Raw genomic sequence first — 25,281 nt, 5'->3', positions numbered from 1 at the left:
GAAGAGGTCCTGGTAGCCTGAAAAGATGAAATTGAGCAATCAGAAAACAGGAATAGGTAAAAACCATGAAAAACCATGACGGTAACTGTTGTGTTCAAGTGCAGAAAATGGTCTCAAAAGCTAAACAAAAGCAAAACAATGTTTTGGCTATGCTATTTGGTAGCTAAAGCCGGTGAGGCTTAGGCTCTTGCCTTGCATGCAGCAGCCCTCCGTTTGATCCCTGGCACTTCATGGCCCTTGAATACCACCAGGAACAAATCTAAGCATTGACTTGGGAGTAGCCCCCGAGCACCTCCGGTGTGGCCCAATCCCCCTCCCCAATAATTCAGTAACTAGATTAAAAGAGTCAAAGAAATAATGTAGAAAATCAAGTGCAAGAATATCTCTGAGCACAAAGCACGAATATAAAAGAGATTGAAACCATTAGAAAATGATAAAACTGCTCTCAAGCATTTTTAGTATCAATATAATTAACATGTAATTACACTTTAGTTTTGTTACACTGAGCTTAAGAACTCAGCCTTATATTTATTTATTTTTTTATCATTTTTTTATTAGTGAAACACCATGAAGTACACTTATAAATTTTTGTGCTTGGGTTTCAGTTATACAATGATCAAGTACCCATCCCTCCACCAGTGCCCATCCTCCCCCACCACGGGTCCTAGCATCCCTCCCCCCCATCTCCCCCCGCCCCCCCGTCCCACCCTGGCATTCCCCCCTGTTCTCTCTCTCTTCTTTTGGGTACTGTGTTTTGCCAGAGAGGCATTGAGTGTCAGCCTTATATTTAAATATCAGTATTTACTACACTACGCTGACTGCCAAGATCTGATTTTTATGCAACTGGCGCCTCTATGGGCCATTCCTGTCCCATTCTCCATTGCCACCGGTAACCACCACTTTGTTGTCAGAATCTAAGGGTTTTGTTTTCCTTTTGCTTGTTTGCTCTTTTTTTGTTTCCTTATCCTCCACATATGAGTGAAATCGTATGGTATTTGTTTTTCTCCCATCTTGGTTCATTTACTATAATCTCCTTCAAGGTGCGTTCTCAAACATTCTTTAACAGCAACCTGTGATTTTGAAAATGAACTTTACATGGACGGTCTTTACGAGAGTAGTAAAGGCAATAAAAGCTTCACAAAGCAATATTTACCTTAATGTGTATTATGCAAGCTAGCATTTTATACTGTTTTGTTTTGTTTTTACAGTAGTCACCACCTAGGGAACAGAAATAATTTTGAAAGCATTCAGAGAATGGTTATAAAGGAACTAACATCCCAACAAGGAGCCTCAAAAGAAAGAAAAATAAGATACATATCACTTAATCACTTAATCCCCGTTATTCATCGATTTATTCGAGCGGGTGCCAGTAACATCTCCATTCATCCCGGTTGCGTGCTAGCGTAGCCCAATGGTATCTGTTCGTTCTAGGAACATGCAGAGCTTCAAACCGATCATTTAGGGTCTTGACGAAGAAGTCTGACCATCTTATAGGTGGGCATCCACGTGATCTTTTGATGTCCCGTGGAATCCAATCAGTAATGGCTCTAGTCCAGCGGTTGTCTGTAAACCACATTACATGTCCAGCCCATCTGATTTTTGATGTCTTGGCAAATTGGACAGCGTCCCTGATTCTTGAGCGTTGACGAAGATCAGAACTCTGGATTCTATCTCTCATTTGAGTGAATCGTGATATTCCAAGCATAGTTCTTTCAATTCCTCTTTGGGAGACCTGAATAGCGTTCTCATCCTGTTTTCGTAGGGTCCAGGTCTCTGAGGCATATGTTAATGCAGGAAGAATAGTGGAATCAAAGAGATGTGCTCTAGCTGGAGGTTCTTTGTCCTTTTAGTTATTTCTTCAATGCTCTTGAAGGCATTCCAAGCCGCTCTCTTCCTCCTGCGCAACTCAGGTGCCAGATCATTCATCATGTTGATTTCTCGACCTAGGTATATATAACTGTTGCATTCGGAGATGGTGGTTCCGTTGAGAGCGAATGGAGCGTCAGGAACAAGGCTGTTTCTCATAAACATTGTCTTCATAAGATTCAGCTGTAGTCCGACCTTTCCACATTCACGGTCAAAGTCGTTCAGCATTTGTGCCACTTGGCTGATGTTTGGTGTTATTAGAACGATGTCATCAGCAAAGCGGAGGTGGTGTAGTTGCCGACCATCTATCTTCACTCCCATGTTTTCCCATTCCAGTCGTCGCATGATGTTCTCGAGGGTGGCACTGAAGAGTTTTGGTGAAATATATATATATATATATATATATATATATATATATTGCTTTTTGGGTCACACTCGGCGATGCACAGGGGTTGCTCCTGGCTCTTCACTCAGGAATTACTCCTGGCGGTGCTTGGGGGACCTATGGGATGCTGGGAATCGAACCCGGGTCAGACGCGTGCAAGGCAAATGCCCTACCTATTGTGCTCCAACTCCAAAGAGTGTATATATAATTTTTAATACTAAAAGAAAATTTTCTTAAGATGAAAAGGGGGCTATCTAGTTTCATGCTGGATGTAAAATAAAAGACACACATTTCCAAAACTTAATTTGAAGATATGAAGATATAGCCAAGTTGATTAAAAACACAGATCACTGAGCCCTAATCCAGAATTACCAGGTCAGGATTTGTGGGAGAACATAACGTGTTTATTTAATAAGCAAATCAATAGAGTCTTAGTCATATGAGAAGTTTAGAAAACACTAGTTTTAGAAAGTATTTTAAACCCTTTAAACCTAGGGTGTTATGCTGGCAACACCCTAAGGGTTTAATTAAAATTCAGATTCTAGTTTACTAGTTCTTTATTGGTAAAAGAATTTGCATTTCCAACTAGCTCCTGGATGATGCCAGTGCTTCTGCTTCAGGAACAAAGCCTCACATACATAGCTATAGTTAAAGCTTGGATGCTTCCTTTTTTATTTGTCTATTTATTATTTTCCTTTATTGTATGTTAATGGTTTTCAGGCCACACCCAGCAGAATGAGAAGATTACTTACAGTTCAATGCTCTGTACCGCTCCTGGTAGGATTGGAAACCATGCCATTCCAGGGATGAACTCTGGGCCTCCTGCATGCAAAATATATGCTCCAGCTTTTGGAGTTACTTATCTCCCATTTAAATATTTCTATGAAAAAAATGCTAATACTAAAATTTAGTCAATATAGCAAAAGACTAAAATAAAGGAACGAAATATGTACAGCAGAGGCCAGAGAGATAGATAGTACATGGGTTGTCACTTGCCTTGCAATGTGGTCAACTTCTGACTTGGTTCCCCCAACACAAGGTAGTCCCAAGCACTACCAAGAGAAATCCTTGAGCACAGAGTAAGGAGTAGCACCCGAGTAAAACATTGGTTTGGCCCAAACTTTCACCACAAAAAAAAAAAAGTAACTGTACTTCAATCACACAAAGGAAAGCAGATGCAAAAATGCAAATATTAATAAGGAGTCTGGGAGGGTAATTAAAGATAAATCAAGATTAAGAACACTTGTTTTGGCAACTGTGAGACCCTGGATTTGATCCCTTGCACCAGAAAGGGAAAAATGGTAAATAAAACATTAGCAAATAGCTTAAGCATTATATGAAAGAAACAACAGAACCTCTTACCAAGAAGAATGCATGCCAGGAATGCTAAATTGGTCAATGTTTGGGTCAGTATTGGGAAGTCTACCTGCTTAATCCATTATGTCTACAAATCAGTGAAAAAAATTTCACAATCATATTAAAGGATTTTGAAAATAGACAAAATTACAGGACATTCTTATTCAAACTTCAAAGTAAAATGAAGTAGAAAGACACTAGACCTGGTAGATAGCTAAGCAAAGTTAACAACAAATATTATGCTAAATAGTAAAAATTCAAATATATCTTCATTTAAATTCAGAAACTAAAGGAAGTTAGTTGCTGTTACCGTTTAAAATTTAACACTGTCAGGAAAGGTAAAAGAAATCCATTAAACCAAGAAAATAATAATGGTGTGATTGAAAATTAAGAAAACGCAAGTTTAAAAAAATGAAAAATTAAGAGCAAATTGAGTACAATAGCTAGGATATACAGAGAAAAACATACTCGCACAGAAATATCCAACAGAAACCTTACTGGCGCCCGCTCAAGTAAACTGACGAATAGGATGACAGTGATACAGTGATACATGTATGTTTCTCCAGGAAATACAAGTAGATGTGTAGGGAAAACTGGAGAATATAAATATTAAATCACATATATTTGAACATTTAACCTATCAAAAGAATTATGGTTTAATTCACAGGGGAAATGACTAGAGCTCCCAAAACTAGCCATGCGAAAAAATCAATTATTTTACATAATATAAAAAATTTAATAAAAGTCCAGTGTAAAAACAGAAAACAGGAAATTTCTAGAAAAATCCAAAGTCAGGATTTTGGAGAACTTTTTAAATCCAAGACTAGTAAATATGGCTATGGTATATATAAAGAAACAAAACAAGGGCATAGACAGTATCGAATAATGACAAACCCTTGGCTTTCGAAAATAAAATTGAAATTATCAAAGATATAATATAAAGGAGAAAGGAAGACAGAGGTGAACCAGAAATAACACAGGGTCAGTGGTGGAGGGTCTTAGGCACTCCATGGTGCTGAGATGCAGTAACTATTACAACAAAACCACAAGTGTTAACGCTATTATAATCATGTTACCTAAACTGTAATGCTGTTCTTGAAGCAAGAGAGTTTTTATTGAATGAAACTTACTTATAAAGACATGGGTGGGGGGGGGGGGGGTTGAATGGAAATACATGCTCTAGAGAGGACAGGAGCTTCTCCTGCATGGAAGCAAGTAAAGATACCAGTTCAAGGAGGAACAGAGGTTTAAAGAGAAAGTCTAGACTATAACAATTTTAAATTTTCTTTTATTTTTTGATTTTTGGGTCACGTCCAGCGATGCTCAGGGATTACTCCTGGTTCTGCACTCAAGAATCACTCCTGGCAGTGCTCAGGAGACCATATGGAATGCTGGGATTCGAACCCGGGTTGGCCGAGGGCAAGGCAAACTCCTTACCTGCTGTGCTATCTCTCCAGTCCCAACTATAACAATTTTTAAAAGAAATAGAAAACAAATGCTGTCAAAAGAGAATAGACTATATAAAATATCATGTCATATAAGTAGATTTAAGAGATAATGGTCTTAGAAAAGCATTTGAAACACTCGTGACTAGCAAAATGTTTACACCTAAAATTTACTAAGCGCACTTATAACAAATGGCTGCAAAACATTCCAACAGAAAAGGACACAAGAAGTGTGAATAGACAGTTGATAGTAAGGAAACACCACCTAACCAAAACAATATTTTACAAATTCAAATTCTCTAGCAGTCAGGAAAATAAACTGTAAGTGTTAACGATGTTGTAATATTTTCCATATTCTTAGACTTTGAGTAAACCTTTAACACCTGCTATTGGAGTAGAGTACAGGAAAAGGGGTCATTCAGTTGCTAGTGAAATACAGCAGCATTATCTTCTTTTGGAAGGCAGTCTGGCAACATTGAACAGAAACAGAAATATATAATACATATATAATTCATTGCCTAGCAATTCTATTTGGAATGTATCCCATGAAAATAGAGCATCAGATTATAAAAATAAAACATGGGATGCAAAAAAAATAAAGACTTTATTGTAGCAAAATCTGGAAGCGAAGTGAATTTTCATGAATAGAGAAAAGATTGTATGAATTATGGTACACTCACAGCACATGAATAATTTTGGCCTATAAATAAATCAATGCCTGTTGATTCTAAAGCACTCAGACAATGTTTTAAGTGAGAACATTCAAGCAGTGAAAAGTCCTATATTTGTCTACTCTCACATGTATGCGTATTGTGTTTGTACTTAGAGTCTAGACAAATAAGGAAGGATTTATATGAGATTGTTAACAGGATTTACTTTAAAACTGATGGGCCTGTGTAGCGTGTCAGGGAGAGAATAAGTAAAAGGGGAACCAAGGAAAAGGTATATGGAAAAAACTATCAACCCTGTGAAAACAGGCATATAGAGGATCTTATATCATATTTGTACCAAGTTTTCCCCAAAGGGAATGAAAGTTACTGCATCAGAGGCAGATGGTGGGAGAAGAAGTTTTCAGCTCAGAGTGTAGATGCCAACAATGTCACCTGCTACTGTGTGGCTGAGTTGGTACACATTTGGCTATTGTTGTGATTGTTTGTGTAGGGCGAAAAGATGCACGTTAGTAAGCCAGGCATGCTCCTAGGTTGTATCTACCCACCATGAGGAACCAGGAGCGGGTCAAAGGCCAACCTCATGGGCACAGGGTCTGGGAAGGCAGGCCTGGGAGTGGAAGGGGAGGACATGAGTCCTAGAAACTGTGTGGTCCTTTGGGGACTTGACTTAGAATGACATGGCTCAACATTAAAAATGTTCAGCTGCTTTGTTTCTCCTCTCCTCGATCTCATTGTCTCCTCATCCCTAAGTCTTCAGACTTTTCCATTGATAAGATTCATTTTCTTTTTGTTTGGTTTTTGGACCACACCTGACTGTTCAGAGCTTATTCCTGACTCTGTGCTCAGGGATCATTCCTGGTGGGGCTCAGGAAGTCAGTCATATGCTGTGCTGGAATGGAACTGGATTGACTGCATGCAATCAGGTGACCAGCTGTACCGTCTCGCAGGCCCCATAGATAACGGCTTTCTACTCTCTTTCTTTTCGCTCTCATTTTCAAAGTGAGTCTCCTACCCACACCCCACACCCATTCCAAAATCATTCAGAACCTTCTACATTTTCTTATCAAAATGCTCCTTTTTTTTTTTTACCCCGAGTGGATTTCCTCCTTCTACTTCACTGGACTATATAAGTCCTGCCTAACCTGTACTCTTATCCTAGTCCCAGTTGTCAACTTAGTTTTACTAATGGAGGATAAACGAATAAATACAAACATTGAATAAGCATCCTTTTGTAATATCAATCTGTCTCACTGGACAGGAGTAAAGAAGAGATAAAAGCTTTATACATTTGGGAGGACATTTTAAAGCCTGTGTATGTGTGTGTGTGTGTGTGTGTGTGTGTCTGCCTGTCTGTCTGTCTGTGTCACTCTGTGTGTGTGCCTGTCTGTCTCTCTGTGTGTATGTATCTCTCTGTGTGTCTCTGTGTCTCTTTGACTCTGTCTGTCTCTGTCCCTGTGTCAGTCTGTCTGTCTCTCTGTGTGTCTCTCTGACTCTCTCTATCTCTGTGTCTCTCTGTCTCCCTGTCTTTCTCTCTGTGTGTCTGTCTGTCTGTGTCTCTGTGTCTCTCTCTGTCCCTGTGTGTCTGTCTCTCTGTGCGTCTTTCTGTTTCTCTTTGTCTCTCTATCTCTGTGTGTGCCTGTCTCTCTGTCTCTCTCTGTCTCTGTGTTTGTCTGTCACTCTCTCTTTCAGTTTTGAGGGGTGGTGGAAGGGAGATAACAAGGCTATCCTTATCTGCCACACAGGCAGGGGGCGGGTATACTGGGGTTCTTGGTGGTGGAAAATGTGCACTGGTGAAGGGGCGGGTGTTTGATCTTTTGTATGACCAACCCACACTTGAACTGAAAGGCTTTGTGACTGTTCTCACGGTGACACTACTTCCACTACCCAGCCGTCGCCACACTCCAGGACGCTTTCCGGACCCGCGCGGCAGCTCCGGCCGAGACCCACGCACAACTGAAGACCCACAGAACAAGATAAGCGGAACTCTCTGAGACCTTGGACTCCAGGCTCGGCGGACCCAGGGACAGAGCTTCTCTGCTTGCTCCCACCACCACAGGTGACAAAGGGATTCTAATCAGAAGCCCCACCCTACCCTGCCCTGTCTGCTTCCATCAACCACCCAGGGATCGAATTGTGCACAGGAGACCCACCCTACCCAGATAAATACCCCACTGGCAGACTTCCACTCTCGACACTACTTCCACTACCCAGCCGTCGCCACACTCCAGGACGCTTTCTGGACCCGCGCGGTAGCAAGCGGCCGCACGATACCTCATAAGACACTAAATACCCATCTTCTGGAATTGTCGTACCATATTTGATAGGATTCAAATATGGTAACACCTACAAGGGTGATTAGAGGTCACCCCAAAAGCCTCTATCCCTCTCGGAAAGACTGGCAAGCTACCAAGAGTATTCCGCCCGCACGGAAGAGCCTGGCAAGCTATCCGCTGTGTATTCGATATGCCACGGTGATTCAATAAATAAATAAATAAATAAAAAGAAGGCTATCCTTTGCAACCCCCCTAAATAAAAAGGGAGGTGTGTTCTCCTGGTGGTATATCACTGAAGCAGTCTCTTTAGGAGTTATGCGTGTGAGGAAACTCGGGTATTTAGAGGTGCGGTTCGCAAGGAAGCTGAAATCCTGGCGTGGACAAACCAGAATGAATGAGCAGATTTCCCCGCCCCCGCCAGGGTCAGACTTCAAAGCCCTAAAGCGCTCTGGGCGAATCCTGCCGCCGGGCAGGTGCGTAGAGTGAAGGCTGGGGGTGAAGGCAGCGCGCGCCCGGCCGGGAACCTGAGTGCCCCTCGGCTTCCCACGTGCGGGCGGGTCCTAGGGCTCTGAGTCCCCGCAGTGCAAGGGGTGGGGGGCAGGCCGAGGGGCAGCCTGACCTTGGAAAGACTCTTGGAAAGACTCGGTTCCCCCTGGAATCTCCCTAGCAGCAGTGTGGTTGAAACTGAACCTCAGTCTGTCTTCCCCGAAACATTTCACCCCAACTGCACCCACTGGCAGAACCTTCCCACCTGCTCTCGGGACACCCTCCCCCCCCCAACCCCGCGCGCCAGCCAGACGCTGGGACTTCAGGGAGTGAGAGGGTGTAGGCAGGCAAGGTGGATGTTTCTGCCATCCTGGCCCCAAACAAACCTGAGACAGGAGTCCCCCGATGCCACCCCGGACCCGCTCTGACCCGCAGGTCGAAGGGCCCCGAGACGGATGTGGTCAGGTCCGGGCTAGCGAACCCGCAGTGGGTGCTGGCAGAGAGCCCCGGGCTGGGCAGGTCCAGTCATTGCTCAGAGCGGCTGCGGGGCCCGCCGGGCTTCTCGGGGTCTGGCGCAGTCCCTGACTGCCGCCGTGGATGAGGACGCGGTTGCAGAGTGCATGAGGCGTTTCCTAAAGGGGTGTGCCAAGGCGCTAAGGAGGCTGGGGAGGGGTCCCGAAATCTCCCCAGTGCTCCCCCAGCTCCGAGGGGATTCGGTATTATTGGGGGAGTAGATCCTTAAACGTGACCCCAAGAAAGTTGATGCTCAGGATACCGGGAACCGCAGCTGCTTCTCCGCCGCAGCTCTGGAGAGCACTCAGGCTGGAGCAGGGCCGGGGCGCAGCGCTGGCTCGTCGCCGCCACGCTGCCGAGTCCCCGCGGCCTCGGGGATGCGCCTCTGCAGAACTGTCGCAGCTCTCGGGGCCGCTCTCGGCCGAAAGTTGGGGTGCAGCCCTCTGGCTCTTCGGCCGCTCCTTGCTTGGGCCGGGGTGCCTCCGTGGTCCCATCTGCAGACCCCATCTGGGCGGTTACTCCAAGGACGCCCAGCGCCCCCTCGCGGAATGCCAGGGGGCGCCCGGCTGGCAGACTCGACCCGCAGGTAGCGGGGAAAGGCGTGGTGGCTGCGCGGGTGGCGGAGAGACACTTTCCCACAGCTGGTGCAGCTGCCGAGCCGCGCACGGGGACTGGCGAGAGCGCGGCGCGGGTACTGCCCCTTCCCGGTGACGTCGCGGCCGCCGCTGATAAAAGCTTCCAGCCCAGCCGGCCGAGCTTCTGCCAACTCCCGAGCCCGGCGGGACCCGAGCCCAGGGGCGCCCGCCGAGCTGCAGGCGGCGGCGGCGGCGGCGGCAGGGGCAGAGCAGGGGCGGCGACGGCGAGGGCTCGGCAGAGCTCCCCAACGGGACGCGGGAGCCCGAATCCCGGCCCGAGACTCTGAACTTTCACAGGTGGCGTGGGCGCGAACCCCCCCGGGCGGCGTTTGCCGTTCCCAGCTGCAGGCTGGAAAGAGTTGCACGCTGCAGCAGGTGCCGAGCGCCCCGGGGTCTCCGTTCCCGAAAGCGTCACCCGTGGAATTTTCCTCCTTCCCCGGCCTCGACGCAGAAGACTCGCTGGCTCCGGGTTTCTGAAGTCAGATGCTCCTTAGAAGCTTGGCAGTGGAGGAATTCAGAGGCACGAGGGGGGCACGACAGGGCGTCTGGACGTGTCTGTCCTGAGCGCCGGTTTGAGAGGGAGGACTGGGGTGCAGAAAGAGCCGGCTGCGCTTCGCTCTCCGTTAAGCAGGAAAGCCCCACGCCCCCCCTCACCCCACGCCCCAGGCCCCTGCCTCAGGACCTTGCCGCAAAGGGGGTGCACGAACGCAGAGAAACGCTTCCCCGCCCGGCAGAGAAATGGATGACGTGCTCCCCGTGGACTCGGACCTTTTTCCGAACGTGTCCACCAACACCTCGGAGTCCAACCAGTTTGTCCAGCCAGCCTGGCAAATTGTCCTCTGGGCGGCTGCCTATACGGTCATCGTGGTGACCTCCGTGGTGGGCAACGTGGTGGTGATGTGGATCATCTTGGCCCACAAGAGAATGAGGACAGTGACCAACTATTTCCTGGTCAACCTGGCCTTCGCAGAGGCCTCCATGGCAGCGTTCAACACGGTGGTGAACTTCACCTACGCCGTCCACAACGAGTGGTACTACGGCCTGTTCTACTGCAAGTTCCACAACTTCTTCCCCATCGCCGCTGTCTTCGCGAGCATCTACTCCATGACAGCCGTGGCCTTTGATAGGTAAGCTCACCTGATGCCCAGGGGGCCGTCTCTGGAGGGGCTATAATCGCATTGTCCTTGGGGAATGGCCTGGCAGAGCAGAGTTCATGGTGAAGGCTGATCCTCTTGCCTTGTGGGTTTTACTAACTGTTGGCTGGGGCACTAGACCAACTTTATCCAATCTCACCATTGTCTGTCCCCCACCTCTTTCCTTTGTCCTCCTTTCCATTCATCATCATTTCCCTGGCCTTTTCTTTCTTTGATTCTCTTTTTGTCAATTCTTGCTCTATTCATCCCCCTGTTACTTCCCCTGCAACTCTGGCTTTGCCACATTCTATATCTACCCTTTCTTCAACAGCGTGAAAAAGATACCCAGGACTTGGCTATGAGGATACCCCTTGGCTGGGCTTTGTTAATCCCTGCAGGTATGCTGTTCTTTGGGCATTGCCTCCTGATGCCTTCTGATCTGAATCTGTCTAGACACATTTTCTCATTTTCCACTTTTTTCTGACAACGACTCTAGGACTTTTTGCTTCCACTTCAATCCTCCAATATAATTTAGGCAGAAAGAGCATTTCATTAGAGTTGTAAAATATTTGGGATATGATGTGAGTTCCCTCTATGCTGCTAGAAATCCTCACTCAGGAATGAGAGAGCTACGATGCTCATCAAGAACTCTCCAGACAGGAATCCAGGGAGCTCACCCAGGGGTTTTTCAAATTTCTCTGTAGTATAAGATTGATGTGTTTTAACCCACACAGACCCACATAGACACGTGCATGGCAAAAAGCAGTTTAGAGCTCTTCCTTCCCTGCAATCAACAGGTTAGGATTTGAGAAGCTGATTGAGAGTGAAGGCTGGCATTTTCCAGTATGGGAGCTAGTGTGCTTGGAATGCATGGCTCGTGTGGCACCATGGAAAAGTGATTATTAGAGCATAGTTTTGTTTGTATTTACTATTGTGCAGGTGTCTTAAGTCTCAGAGATACATATCTACAAGTATTAAATATTTATTTGCATCTGAAACTGTGCCAGAGACATCTGTCCTCGTGATTGCAAAAATTATTCTTTTGATGGCCTTATAAAGAGATACAAAAATGAGAAATCCAAAGAAGAGACCAGGGAATGAATTTTTTAAGAGCTGAAATTGCTAGCCTTTTTGCTCAGAAACTCTTTATAATTTGCAATTGAGTTGAGGTTTTTGTCAGTTCACAGGGTCCAAGAGTACTGTTTAATCTGAGGGTGCCATTTTTCATCCTTTGCGGTGATACCTCAATGTTGATTTCCAAGTTCTGTGCCTTTATTCACTTCTCTGAAATTATGATGTGCTCAGTACATTGTGTGTAAAACAAACTACAGGCAGTCTGTGACGTTTAAAGTGTAGAAGCTAAACCAATACTCAAAGTGGAAATGAAACAAATTCTCATTTAAACTCATCTGTTATGCTACTATGGGTATCAGGTGTTTCATTTGCTGAATGTGGTGTGTACCTGTAACTCTTTCTGTGCTGACTTGCTATTTTATTCTCCCACAGCGACCCCCATACCCCTACTCTTAGATAATCCTTGGCAGGGCGTCGAACAGAACAGAAGCTCAATGACCTGGTGCCTGGTAGTCTTCCTCAAGCTGTCTTGATGATCTCAAAATTAGAGGGAAAGTGGGTGTTTTTACTGCACCGGGACCCAGTGAGCTTCGGGGAAACATGCCCATCAGTGTGAGCCCTCACAGACAGTTTGTTTGTTTGGCTACCACAGAAACACCTTCCACAGTCCTGTGTCTTTCTTTTGAAGTCAAGGGTTAGGGGCAGGAGATGGGGCAAAACCTTCACTGGGGATTGGGAAGGAGCCAATTTGGGCTGGCTTGACTCTGGTGCCCTAGGCTCCACAGTTGTTTCTCCCTTGGCAAACCAGAGACAGGATGTGGCCTTTTGGACACCAGCTCAGTGAGATCAGAGGGTCTTCGGTGCCAGGGCCCAGTGAGTGACAGCAGTGGGAAATGTCCCCCAGGGTTCCGAGGTGTGGCTTTCCAGAGAGCTTCACAATGGCAGATTCAATGTTAGTGTTCAGGGGAGAGTTAGGAACGAGGCTTTTACACTATCTCTAAGGGTTCCTTTGATTTTCCTTGCTCAGCCTCAGGAACGAACCCATGGTGAGTGAATCCCTCAGGTTCTCAAGTGATTGCAGTTTCCCTGTTTGCTTGCTCATCCATTCTCTCCTAAGAATGTTCCAGAAAGGAAGGGGGCTGCAAGTTCTCTTGTAGAATATGCATTCTCTTCCCCCTCTTTCCATCCTTCACCGTGGCAATATAGATTTGAAGGAAATGTTTCATTATATTTTTGTATGCTTCTTGAATTTCCAACAGGTAATTTTGGATCAATCTTAAAATAATAAAAGGAACACAATTTTCCTCATCAAATTAAACCTTGTTCATTGTAGAAAGCCTAGGAAATAAAATGAGTATAGACACAAAAATACAAATAAGTCATAATGATTTTAACTCCTGTTAATATTGTAGTTTTTTTTTTTTTTTGGTGACTGTTACAATCCATAACTGTACTGCTAGTGGAAAACAGTATTTTGCTATAGTTAATAAAAGCATTTTTTTGTGTTAGCAAGAAATCTACTGGGCTGGAACAAATGCTTTGATGTGGAACCCCAGGTTTGATCCTGTGCATTACATGGTCCCCCAAGTACCTCCTGAGAGACCCCCCTAGCTCAAAGCCAACAATAATCCCTGAGCACTGCCAGGTGTGGTCCCAAAACAAATACTAATAATTTAAAAAAATTAAATTAAAAAACCTTCACTAGCATAATCTGGCTTCCTATGTGCTGTATATAAATACGCTATTTTACTATAACCATTCCCCAATATTAAGGTTGTATAGGTGATTTCTAGATAGATTTTGTGTTTTTTTAATTAATGTGCTAATAAATACTTCCTACTGATAGTTTTGCTGAGTTTTATTCATCATTTCCTTAGGATTGGTTGACTTGGAATTACTGGATAAAATGAAACAAAAATTTGAAAACCATTTCCTCCTAATTTTCAGGAATTAGGAGTGGGCAGGACAAGGAACACAACAAATCTGCTTGTTTGCTTGATCTCTTCAGCTCAAGGCAGCACATTTGACACTTATGATTACTGCATGCTCGTTGAATAAGTGAATAAATGAATACACATTACTTAATACATATTTCTTGGAAATATGAGCACTTGGAAAACACACAAAGTTGTAAATAAATTAGATTTTATTATCTAAAATTCCACCAATGACAGGTAACCAGTTACAATTCTGAAATTCTAACATACACTCACTTTTCTGTCTATCAATTTTGGATCTTAATTTAAAGATATTTCAATGACTTTTTTAGGGGGGTAGATTTTTAGCATCATTTTGTGGGCATTTTCATGTCTTGAAATAATGTTTATAAATACTACATTGCATAACTATAATTATTTATAATACTATATTTATAATACTATATTGCACAACTATAATTATTTAACCATTCCCCTATTTTAGACATACTTTATTCCTATTTTCAATGGTTACAAGTAATTTTGAAATGAATAGTCTGCACATAAGTGTTTGAGCAGATTCATCTTCTCTCCCTATAATGAACTCTTTGAAGTAGAATTACTGGAAAAAATCTGTCTTGGCTAACTTTGCTAAATTTTATTCTAAAGCCATAATATGTACATCAGAATAAACTTCTGTGGTACTAATTAATTATTTTTGGGTAATCTTTTCATGGACTTGTGAATGAGAGAGAGAGAAATTGAGAAGAAAAGGATTCAAAGGAAAGGAGAGTGGAAGGAACAAAGGAACAGAGGAACAGCAATCTTACGGGGGAGGCAGGGGGAGTGACAGTACCGTGAGTAAGGCAGTTGCCTTGCACACAGCTGACCCAGGTTTGATCCCCAATACCCATATGGTCCATTAAATCTTCCAGGAGTGATCCCTGAGAACAAAGCCAGGAAGAAGCCCTGAGTACAGCCAGGAATGTCACCCCCCAAAAAAAAATAAAAAAGAAAAAGAAAAGAAGAGGGGGGAAGAAAGAGGGAGGAGGGAAGAAAGAGGGAGGGAGGGAAGAAGGAAAGAGAGACTGGAGACAGAGAGACAGCAGACAGACACACACACACAGAAAGAGAGAGAGAGACAGAAAGAGACAGAGACAGACAGACAGACACAGAAAGAGACAGAGAGACTAAGAGAAGAGACAGAAAGTGACAGACACACACACAGAAAGAGAGAGACAGAGAGAGAGAAGAGACAGAGACAGAGAGACAGACAGAAAGAGAGAGACAGAGATACAGAGAGACAGACAGAAAGAGAGAGACAGAGATACAGAGAGACAGACAGACGCATACACAGTGAGAGAAGAGACAGACAGACAGACACACACACACACACACACACACACAGATATCTCATTCAGAAAGACTACTTGTTGAAAGCAATGGTGACCTAGAATAAGAAAAGTTGCAAAGATCAGATCTCTCTCTTATTCAATTCCAAAAAATTTCGGAAGTTTCAATTTTTAGAACTCCTTAGTTTCTTCCTTTTGAAATCACTGTCATTGTCACTGTCCTCCTGTTGTTCATTAATTTGCTCAAGCGGGTCCAGTAACATTGTGAGACTTGTTACTGTGTTTGGCATATCCAATACGTCAGAGGTAGCTTGCCAGGCTTTGCCATGGGGGTGAGACACTCTCGGTAGCTTGCCGGGCTCTCTGAGAGAGGCAGAGGAATCGAACTCAGGTTGGCCATGTTGGCTGCATGGAAGGCAAATGCCCTACCCACTGTGTTTAAATACCTTCCATGCAGGAGGCCTGGGGTTCAGCCCCAGCATTGCAAAGTCATTCACCTGGGAGTGGACCCTGAGGTAGCAGCTGAGAATCTGCTTCTGATTTGCAAGTGCTCCTACTGATGTAATTCCTCTTATATGTGCCAGCATTTCTGCCACTTCCCTCATTTCCCAGTTAATGGTCCCCATTCTTTCATCTTTCCATCCTTATGGTCTACACTGGCTTTCTGCATTTCTGATTCTTGTCATTGAAAGGCTAACTTTGCTTATAACTGGTACCCAGTGTTCACTGCATCAGGCCCTTGATTAGCCTACTTTGTTTAGTGCTGTTTTGTTAAAGCATTGATGAAAGAAAACAACAACAACAACAACAACAAAACCCACATCAGTGCTTGAGGGCAAGGTGGAGGGTGCTGCTAAACATGTGGAGTTTGCACATTTTTCAAATCTATATGGCTTTCCTCTGAGACTGATGCTTTCCTTCCATATCCCAGAAGAGTACATTCTATCCTTGATTCTGAACTTGAAGGTGAGTAGAAACTAAATGAAACTAAATGAACCAGGGAATTTATTGTTTAATATTAGAAGTGTTTTTCCTGCTGGTACCGAAGGGCCCATGCGGGGCCGGGGATCGGAGCCCCCATAGAAGGCCCCGAGTTGGTCACCACAGAAAGGTCACCACCTCGTAGGGAATGAGCAGATCTAGCCCCAAGCGGCTCCTCGGAGCAGGGCTGCGACAAGGAGAAGTGTCCACGTGACCCCCGCCGGCTCCCTGCCTGGGCCATCAGTTTGGCGCCTGCACACAAACCAGCCACAACCATGCTGAGACCACTCTCCACAGGCATGTAGGTACCAGCAGAGGAACAAAGGCATGCGGGTCCCGGGGCTGAGATCTCCAAACCTGCTCGGATTAGGGCTGAGCATCCTCCACCCAGATCCTCCATCCTCCAGTAGGCAGGGGTCACACCCACCAACTGACCCCCTGGCGCCGTGTAATCCCATCAAGGGCCAAGACCCAGAGACTATAAAACCCAGCTCCCGGAAGTGTGCAGCTGCATTTGCAGCTGCGCAACATCTTATTATCTCATTCTTGCTTTGGACAACCTGGCAGGCTACGGAATATAACCTGCCTGCATGGCAGAGTCTGGCAAACTCCCCATGGCATACCCAATATGCCAAATACCAGTAACAATGATGGGTCTCATTCTCCTAACCCTGAAAGAGCCTTGAATGTGGCACTTTTTAAAATCTCAGAGCTAGGACGAAGGAGACATTACTGGGGCCTGCTCGAGGCAATCAACGAACAACAGGATGATCGTGATCATGATCGTGATTAGAAGTGTTTTAGATATTTAGTTAGCAGTTTGGTGATGTTTTATGACATCACCATCATCTATGGTATGTAGAAATAGGCTATAGAAAGTTATTGTTATTATTATTATTGTTTTTATCAGTATGCCAGTGGATAAAGATATATATATATTATATATATACATATATACCTTTACATCTAAAGGTTTCTCCCTTTTGAAATGACTGTCACTGTCACTGTCCTCCTGTTGTTCATCAAGTCACTGTCTTCCTGTGGTTCATCAATTTGCTCAAGCAGGAATATATATATAAATCTTTCATTATCTGTATTACAAACCATAATACCCAAAAGGATAAGGAGAGAGAGAGAGAGAGAGAGAGAGAGAGAGAGAGAGAGAGAGAGAGAGAGAGAAGGAGAAGAGGGGAGGAGAGGGGAAAGGGGAAGGGAGGGGGGAGGGGAAAGGAAGGGAGGTGTGTGTGTCATAGATGCAGGCTGGGGGGGAAACTGGGAATCGTGGAAGGGAAACTGGGGACACTGATGTTAAGAAATACACACTGATATAAGGGATGGGAACATCATATGACTGAAACCCAATCATGGATGGTTTTGTAATACTCTATCTCACAGTGATTCAATCCCTGTTACTGTCTGTCCTCCCATTGTTCATCGATTTGCTCGAGCGGGCACCAGTAACATCTCCATTGTGAGACTTGTTGGTACTGTTTTTGGCACCTCAAATACGCCACAGGGAGCTTGCCAGGCTCTGTCGTGTGGGCGGGATACTCTCCTTAGCTTGCCAGGCTCTCCAAGAGGGGGCAGAGGAATCAAACCTGTGTTGGCCGTGTGCAAGGCAAACGCCCTACCCGCTATGCTATCACTCCAGCCCAGTGATTCAATAAAAGTAAATAAATAAAAAGATAAAGGGAAAAATAAGCATATGGTAACAGCAAATGTTGTTACACTTCATTTTACTTAGAATAAGAATAGAATCTACAGACATATTACATGAGGACTTACTGTATCTATGTCCCATTAGCTGTGCTGGCGTCCTACCTGGTAGCATTGTTGTCCTCTTAGGTTTAGCTCAGGTGGACCTCCATCAGGAAGCCATTCTTAACCTGTGCTCTTTCTAAAATGCGACTCTTGTCAATCCACAGATTACCTACCCTATGAGATTGTAACTGCCAGTAACTGCCCGGTGTCTCCCACCCCCTCCTGCATATTGGCTGTGAGCATCATGAAAATAGGGGTGCTTGATCCAGTTTCCTCTTAGTTGCATCTCTTTAGTTGCCTGACACACAGTAGGAATTCATGAAAATGTGTGTAGGCTTTGAATGGACTGTAAACTCTCCTAAGTGCATCAACCCAAATCTAAAAGACAGATTTCAAAGCACACCAACAATGCTATGGCTTGGGAAAAAGAATGGGCCACATTCACACTTATCCTAGAGTTTTGCTAAAAAAAAATAGCACATTTTTGGTTCTGAATCCCTGGTTATAGAAATACACTATGTCTAATTCACACTTTTGTCTCTTTTATGTGCCACTTGACAGGGACCCACTGTTGCACATCCTATTCCACAGGTACTGAATGCCAGGAGAGCACCTCTAATGGGGAGACTTGTTAGCACTTCTACCCTGCCTTCTGTCCATCTTGACAAATTGAAAACTCTGGGACCCTTCATCTACCTTCTGGCTTTTACCATGTCAACACCTGTTTTTTTTCTCCAGAAACTTGACTGCCATCAAGAAATGTACTCTGCTTTGCCTATTTTTACTTAGGCAAGGCCAGCAGAAGTTTAGTCTCCACCTAGCTCTCCTAGTTTGGCATCCACGGTAGTTGTCTGAACACCTCGTTCATGATATATTAAAATTCCACCAGCACAGAAAGGTAGTTATAATACAGTGGTCTAAGATGGTGAGGAATCCAAGGATGGATTGGGGAACTGCCTTATTTTCCCCCAACTTCCCATTTTGCTGCCTTGCAAAATTGTGGTTCCACCTCCTTGCAAGGTGAAAACGGGAAATTTTATGGGAGAGAAGCCCCAAGGTTTTAAAGGGATACTTAAATGATATCCTTGCGACAGACTTCAGTGACAATATTGATGTACCATTTCAATTAATTGCTCCAAGGAATTTTTTTTCAAACAGTCCTGAGTCTTCTCTTTTGTGATTCTTGATCTGCTTTTCAAATTTGCCATATAATTATGTCTAATATCTGGGACTCTTGGTGGAGAACCTTTCATGTATTTTGCAGAAGTGTGTTTGTTAGGCTGGAGAGACGGCTGCAGAGGGCTGGAGCTTTGTATGCTAGAGCCATAGGTATGATGTCCAGGATCACATCGTCCTCCAATCACCAGGAGAGACCCTAGCATGGAGCTGGGAGTATTCCCTGAGCACCACCAGATGTGCTCCCCCCAAACAAAAGCCATACAAGTAATAAGAGTGTTATTTAATGACCTATATCTAGTCTTTGCTGATGGATTTTAATGCAGGAAAGAGCAGGGGCATTGGGCTCCAACAGAGGATCTTCCACTTACTAGCTGTGTAAAGAGAGAGAATGATTTAACTTCTAAGGGCTTCACTTTCCTTATCTGAGAAAAGGGACAGAATAAAAGTTCACTTGTATTGTTGCAAGAGGAGAAGGAAGAAATATGAAATTTCCTTTGCATTGCCTGACATCCTATATATTCTCAATTAATCATAAAAAATTTTCTAACCCTGGCACACTCATATCTATTATACACACCCCTTTCTGTCTCAGCCTCTTCTTGGATGCCTGATGTGTCATGTATAATGGCAAGAGGGTGAGACATTTATAGCCTACTCCACTAAAATTATTGTTTAAAATCCTCAACTCAGATTTGGCTCAGCAAACATTTTGTCGGATGTTACCCAGCACTCTTCCTACCTGTAGTGATTGACCAGATGGCCACTAGTTGGATGGTATATATCACAGTCCGAGGAATCCAAATCCAATTTCTTTTCTACCATCTCCAAACACATTCACATTCCTAAAGTGAATGTCTCACTGAGAGTATTGCATGTCTGTTTAATGTGTGAGGGGAAACATGGTCATCACAAACATACACAACCCACAACACACACACAACTGCATATGTTTCCATTTATACCTGACTTTTTAAAGTCACATTTCTTTCATCTTTAAACAAATGTTACAGGTCTTGGAATTTTCCGGATAAATATAGTCTATATTTAAGTTTTGAACACTAATTTCCCTTGTCGTTTGACTAATGTTCAATTAGGTCTTAAACATTAGATGAAATTCTTCCATCTTTCCCTCAATATTTTAACACCATCCTTAAACTTAAATCAAAAGAACAGTCCAAATTATATTTAATTAGTCAGAAATTTGTATACACTAAACAAATAAATCTTAAAATTGTAAGCAGAACTAATACTTGAGAATTTTTTCAAACTATAATTAAAAATTTAATATATCTGACTTTCTTGAAACTTTAACTCTACACCAAGATGATGTAAATAAGAGAAACAAAGGACTTTCCCAGGATTTACATAGCTCTCATCACGGTCACGGGGTTCCCGTTGTTCATCGATTTGCTCGAGCGGGCCCAGTAATGTTTCTATCATGAGACTTGTTGTTACTGTGTTTGGCATATCGAATACGTCACGGGTAGCTTGCCAGGCTCTGTCGTGCGGGCGAGATACTCTCGGTAGCTTGCCAGGCTCTCTGAGAGGGGTGGAGGAATTGAACTCGGGTCGGCCATGTTGGCTGCTTGTAAGGCAAACGCCCTACCGCTGTGCTATTGCTCCAGCCCCATAGCTCTCATAAATCTGATAAATAAAAATTTCTAAATTTAACTGTTAAAAATCAATTTTAGTAGCTTTTCACCCTCATATAAATGAAACTTTTAAGTTCAGTAAGTGAGTCTGTGAGTATCTACACATTGACTACAAAGAAAATTAGTCAAGTGCTTCTAGTTCAATTAAAATTACAAATCTATTATGTCAAAATCTCTAATACAGGATTCCTATTTCTAACATCTTAAAAATAAAATAACATGAATTAGCATCTACCAATCATAAAATACTCTATCACACACTTCTTTGCTTTTTTAAAAATGCCTTCCTAGAGTTTCAAAGAGACATAAGCAGATGTGGCAGAATTGCCTTCTGGTAAGGGGCTGCTGAGGTGGTTCTGGAATCAGGTTGGTCCAAGATAGAATCTGGGAGTTCCTTGCAGGAGCCTTGCCCAGAGCTGTTGTCCAGTGACTTTCACCCTCTCATGGCACAGCTCTATCTGATCAGTGTCCACAGGAGCCACCTCTACATTTACACTGGAATCAAGCTTTGTAATCTCAAGGCACTCTGTATCTTCTTTTTTTTTCATTTTCTTAATTTTATTTTTTATAAAATTGTTCACAATAATTTTTTGCATTCAGTATTCCTACACCAATCCCACCACCATTACACCTTCCCACCACCATTATTTCAAATTCTAACACCACCATCCAACCCTGCCCCAAAAGCAGGTTCTAAATAATTTATTTTGTATTGCTCGTTATGAATAATACACTAAAAATGATCCAAAAAAGTATTCTTAGAGGAAAGTCTGTGAAGATTGTTGTTTCTCACCCTGGAGCCATTAAACCCTTGTATAAGAGATTACTAACGTGCTGTTACAGGTTGAGCCTTATGTGCTAGTTTTTTGGTTGTTGTTGAGATAGATTGCCTTCTTCTTTGCATCCCATCAAATGTGGTGTGCTACTCTTGGTACATCAGTGGGTAGAGTTTGAGATGTTGCATGGCTGCAAATGCAGCCACTCACTTTGGGAATTCTAAAATTTTAAATAGGATGATACAGCTAGAGTTAGATTTTTAACTGAATGGTGACTTTGGGGACCAGAGACATCTCTGCCGTGTATTTCTCTTTTCCAAGATTTATTTGTGAGTCTCCAGACCATGGCCGTTAATGAGCTTATATCTTGACTTCAGTTTTCCCTCTTTCTAACTTCCAGCTAACATTTTATCATCTGATTTACTCACATAGAATCCTATAGTGCTTTACTTCACACCCCCAGTTTGCATTCAACTGTTTTTCTATGTCAGTAGAATAAAGTGCCCCTGCCCTCCTGTGTGTTACATGATCAGTTTCCTTTTTCAGACTGGCACATCGAGATGGAAGAAGTGACCCATAATATTACTCCCAGTCTTGGGTTCTTGGCTTTCTTTTCTCAAAGAGCTTAAAATTATGAAAATGGGTGCTGGAATCTTCATGGGTATATCCAATTTCTTCACACAAATCATCAAAAATGGAGGCGTAATGCTTATTTGGTTTTATCAAATGCAGACTTTCAACTTGTGACAGTTGTGATGTGTCTTTTGTGCAAAAGGTCTATACAGAACTTCCATTCTTCTTGGCACAGGGTTCTTATTAGCAGGGCCTTTGTTCTGAAGCTTGGAACCCCACTGCAACCACTGGATTCCCCAACTGAATCATGAAATATCCTTACTTCCAATCAATTAGGTTTTCCCCAGGAGGATGGTCTTGTGATATTTTCACAGCTCTAAACATGCCGAGTTCCTTTACCTTCCCTTCTCTTAAATTTAGTGCCCTACGCTATTGGGCAGCCACCTTCTCAAATCACACAGATGCTCAAGCTGTAAGGGGAGGGTAGTTAACAGGCATGCTAACTATCTACCCTTTGCTTTTTGTCACTGAGTCTCATGTGTACATTTTGTGGTTTGTGGAAAAATTAGAAGCAGAAGCTTAAATAGCCACGTTGTACAATTAATTCATTTATTTTGCTTTACTGTGGAGAAATGCCCTCTTGAATAATTGATATGGTTTCATAAGAGATTTGGTCTGACTTTGAAAATGTTTAAACAAAAGAAAATCCCACAAACAGCTGCAATACTTTCCTAAATAGTCCCAGGGAACCCCCGGGGCTTAAAAATGCTCTAGAATTTATGAATGGAATGAAAATGGCTATAGCCTTTAGGAGGGTGGAAAACAAGTAGTTAACTCAATAACATAACTACCTGGTCACTTCAAAAAAGGAGTTAGAAGATAACTTAGGTTTACTAGGTTTAGAAAATCTGTGGCTGAATTCTTCCTGAGGGTCCCTTTTAAATGTGTTCCCCCAAGCAAATCAATTACTTTCTTTCCCACAGGCATGATGGAAATTCTGGAAGTTAATGTGCTAAAGGCTCAGCTAGACTATGAACCAGACCACAGCTATCAACGATCATGAGTCGCCCAGTTAGGGCACCACAAGCCTAAAACATTAAGTAGAATGCCAAGAAGGCAGAGACACAATTTTCTCTTTTGGACAGCTTCCGTCCAATGATTTTTTAACCCATTCAAATCCGCTTTGAAATTCTCTCCAATCCTACCTCACAAAAACATGATCCCAAACTACTGCTCTGTTCTCAGTCTCACACAATCCAATTTAGTAAATTGAGTTGAACCAAGAGAAAAGCAGCTGATTAAAATCACATTAAGGTGGAAATGATAGACTTCCAAAACCCCACTTGCAATTTCAAGTGGGATCGTGCTCCTTGTAGATATGCACTCCTTGAGTAGGATATAGTATCAAGACAAATTTTATCCTAGGAACTGAACAATACCAGATTACCAGATGTCAGGAGTTCTGGAAGGAGCTGTCAACATGAGTCCCAGTTAACCCTGATAGACCTAATTCCACTATTAGATTATCTGAGCACCCAAGTACCAGTGAACTCTGCCATTGTGATTGGATAGAGAAAGAGGGTTGGATTTTCTGCTGTTCTGCATAGATCTTACTGTGTCATTAGTATCTCATACTTTTGTACTTTGCATGATGCTGCCAGCAGAAGCCTCTTCAGGTCACTAGCTCCAACCAGTCCTGAGAGTCTACTAGGTCACAGTTCAGGGTATCAGTGCAGTGCAGTGCTGCTTAGATGGTCAAGGCTGAATCTCTTCTTCCCCAGCATCTTCATCAATGGCTTTGTGCTGTTTACACACTCCTGGGTAAAGACCTTATTTCCAAGTGCTGGGCTTTCTGCCAGGCTCTGTCAGGAACCACCCTTCATGCAGCTTTTTCCCTCTTTTTCTGTTTCTTCCATTTCTCTCTGACTCCCCAACAATAATAGCTTTTCTTTTACATTATTTAAATAATTTTAATTCATTTAAATTATTATCTGTTTCTCTCGACTGACTATGTTCTTTACCCCATTCTTAACTAGAACTTTCACAACAATGTTAATTAAAATGGTTGATAGCAAGCATATTTTCTGTCACAAAATTTAAAAGAATGATTCTCTTAATAGCACTGTGAAATATGTTGACCATTCTATTGACTTAAGACAGATCTTTTAACATTGTGTTGTTCAATTCTTAGTTTTCTAGGGGAGTTCATTTGATCTAAATAATTAACTTACTAATTGCCTTTTTAGTATTCATCAATACTCTTTTCCCCATTGTCTAATTTCTGAGTTTTTAGCTGTTCTAGAACTCCTAGAATTTTATACCACTAGGTCTTATGCACTGGTCTTTTAGCATGATGCCAGATTGGCTTGTTAATATCTAACATCTTTGCATCTTTATTGTAAATTACAACTGTAATATGCTTTCACTTTTTGTGCCATCTTTTTGAATTTGATTTCAGGAATCTAAGTGGATAAGTATTTTAAAAAATTCATTCTATGGGCTGAAATAAATGAGCTTCAGTGAGAAGCTCTCTTTCTAAGTCAATTATCCTAAAAGAAAGCTGCCTCCCTATTTTAATCTCTTTTGTCATCACATAGCAGTAAGAGGCTGTTTCCCAGGTCCTTTCAGTGAAGCACAGAAGTAACACAGTAGGTAACTGATTCAGCAAACTAGTGGAAGAGAGGCTGTGTATGGTGATTTGCAGATTTCATACTCAGAGCTCGGCTAGGAGATATGCCAACCAGTGCTATACACCATACAGACACAGGAATAGAAAGTTTTTCAAACTTCCAATTTCAACCACACACTGGTGAAGCGGGTTGGTGCAAAAGCTGGCTAAGGGTAGTGCGAGCAAAAGCCCTGGTGGTTCTCAGGGCATGGAAGGCCCTTAGTGAGGGGAAAGACTCGGTGTTTGCTTTTGTTTTGGTCTCAGTACAGAGTGTCCCAGGAGAAACACATGTTCATGGGCAAAGGCAGATTTTGACAAAATCCAGAAAAAAATGTAACAAGTAAAACCTAGCAGCACAGATTTTTTCAACTGGGGTGTACATTTTGTAAGACTTTTAACGAGGCTGTGATTAATAAAGCTGCCTATTTAAAGATCTTAAGAGCTAACATTTTAGATGGGAAATAAACATTGCAATTTTATAAAATCCAACTTTACTTTTTAAATGCTGAGGTGTTTTTTTCCAGACTCCCTCCTTATAAACAATATGAATAAGACAATCTTTTCTTTTTTAAAAAAAAAATTAGGC

At 43.0% G+C, this 25,281-nt stretch overlaps 1 protein-coding gene across 1 annotated transcript in view; it reads left to right on the top strand.

The window, feature by feature from the left end:
• Nucleotides 1–10,319: 10,319 nt before the first annotated feature.
• Nucleotides 10,320–25,281, top strand: part of TACR1 (tachykinin receptor 1) — a 167,394-nt gene continuing 152,432 nt past the window's right edge. Inside the window, exon 1 of the mRNA XM_056114787.1 lies at nucleotides 10,320–10,757. Coding sequence (XP_055970762.1) covers nucleotides 10,369–10,757 — 389 coding nt within the window. The 5' untranslated portion in view covers nucleotides 10,320–10,368. The remainder of the gene's footprint in view (nucleotides 10,758–25,281) is intronic.

The sequence above is a fragment of the Sorex fumeus genome, unplaced genomic scaffold, assembly GCF_029834395.1.
Source record: "Sorex fumeus unplaced genomic scaffold, SorFum_2.1 ptg000003l, whole genome shotgun sequence".
Lineage (NCBI taxonomy): Eukaryota > Metazoa > Chordata > Mammalia > Eulipotyphla > Soricidae > Sorex > Sorex fumeus.
Note: the sequence above shows the minus strand (reverse complement) of the source record. Positions and strands in the feature narration are given on the sequence as shown.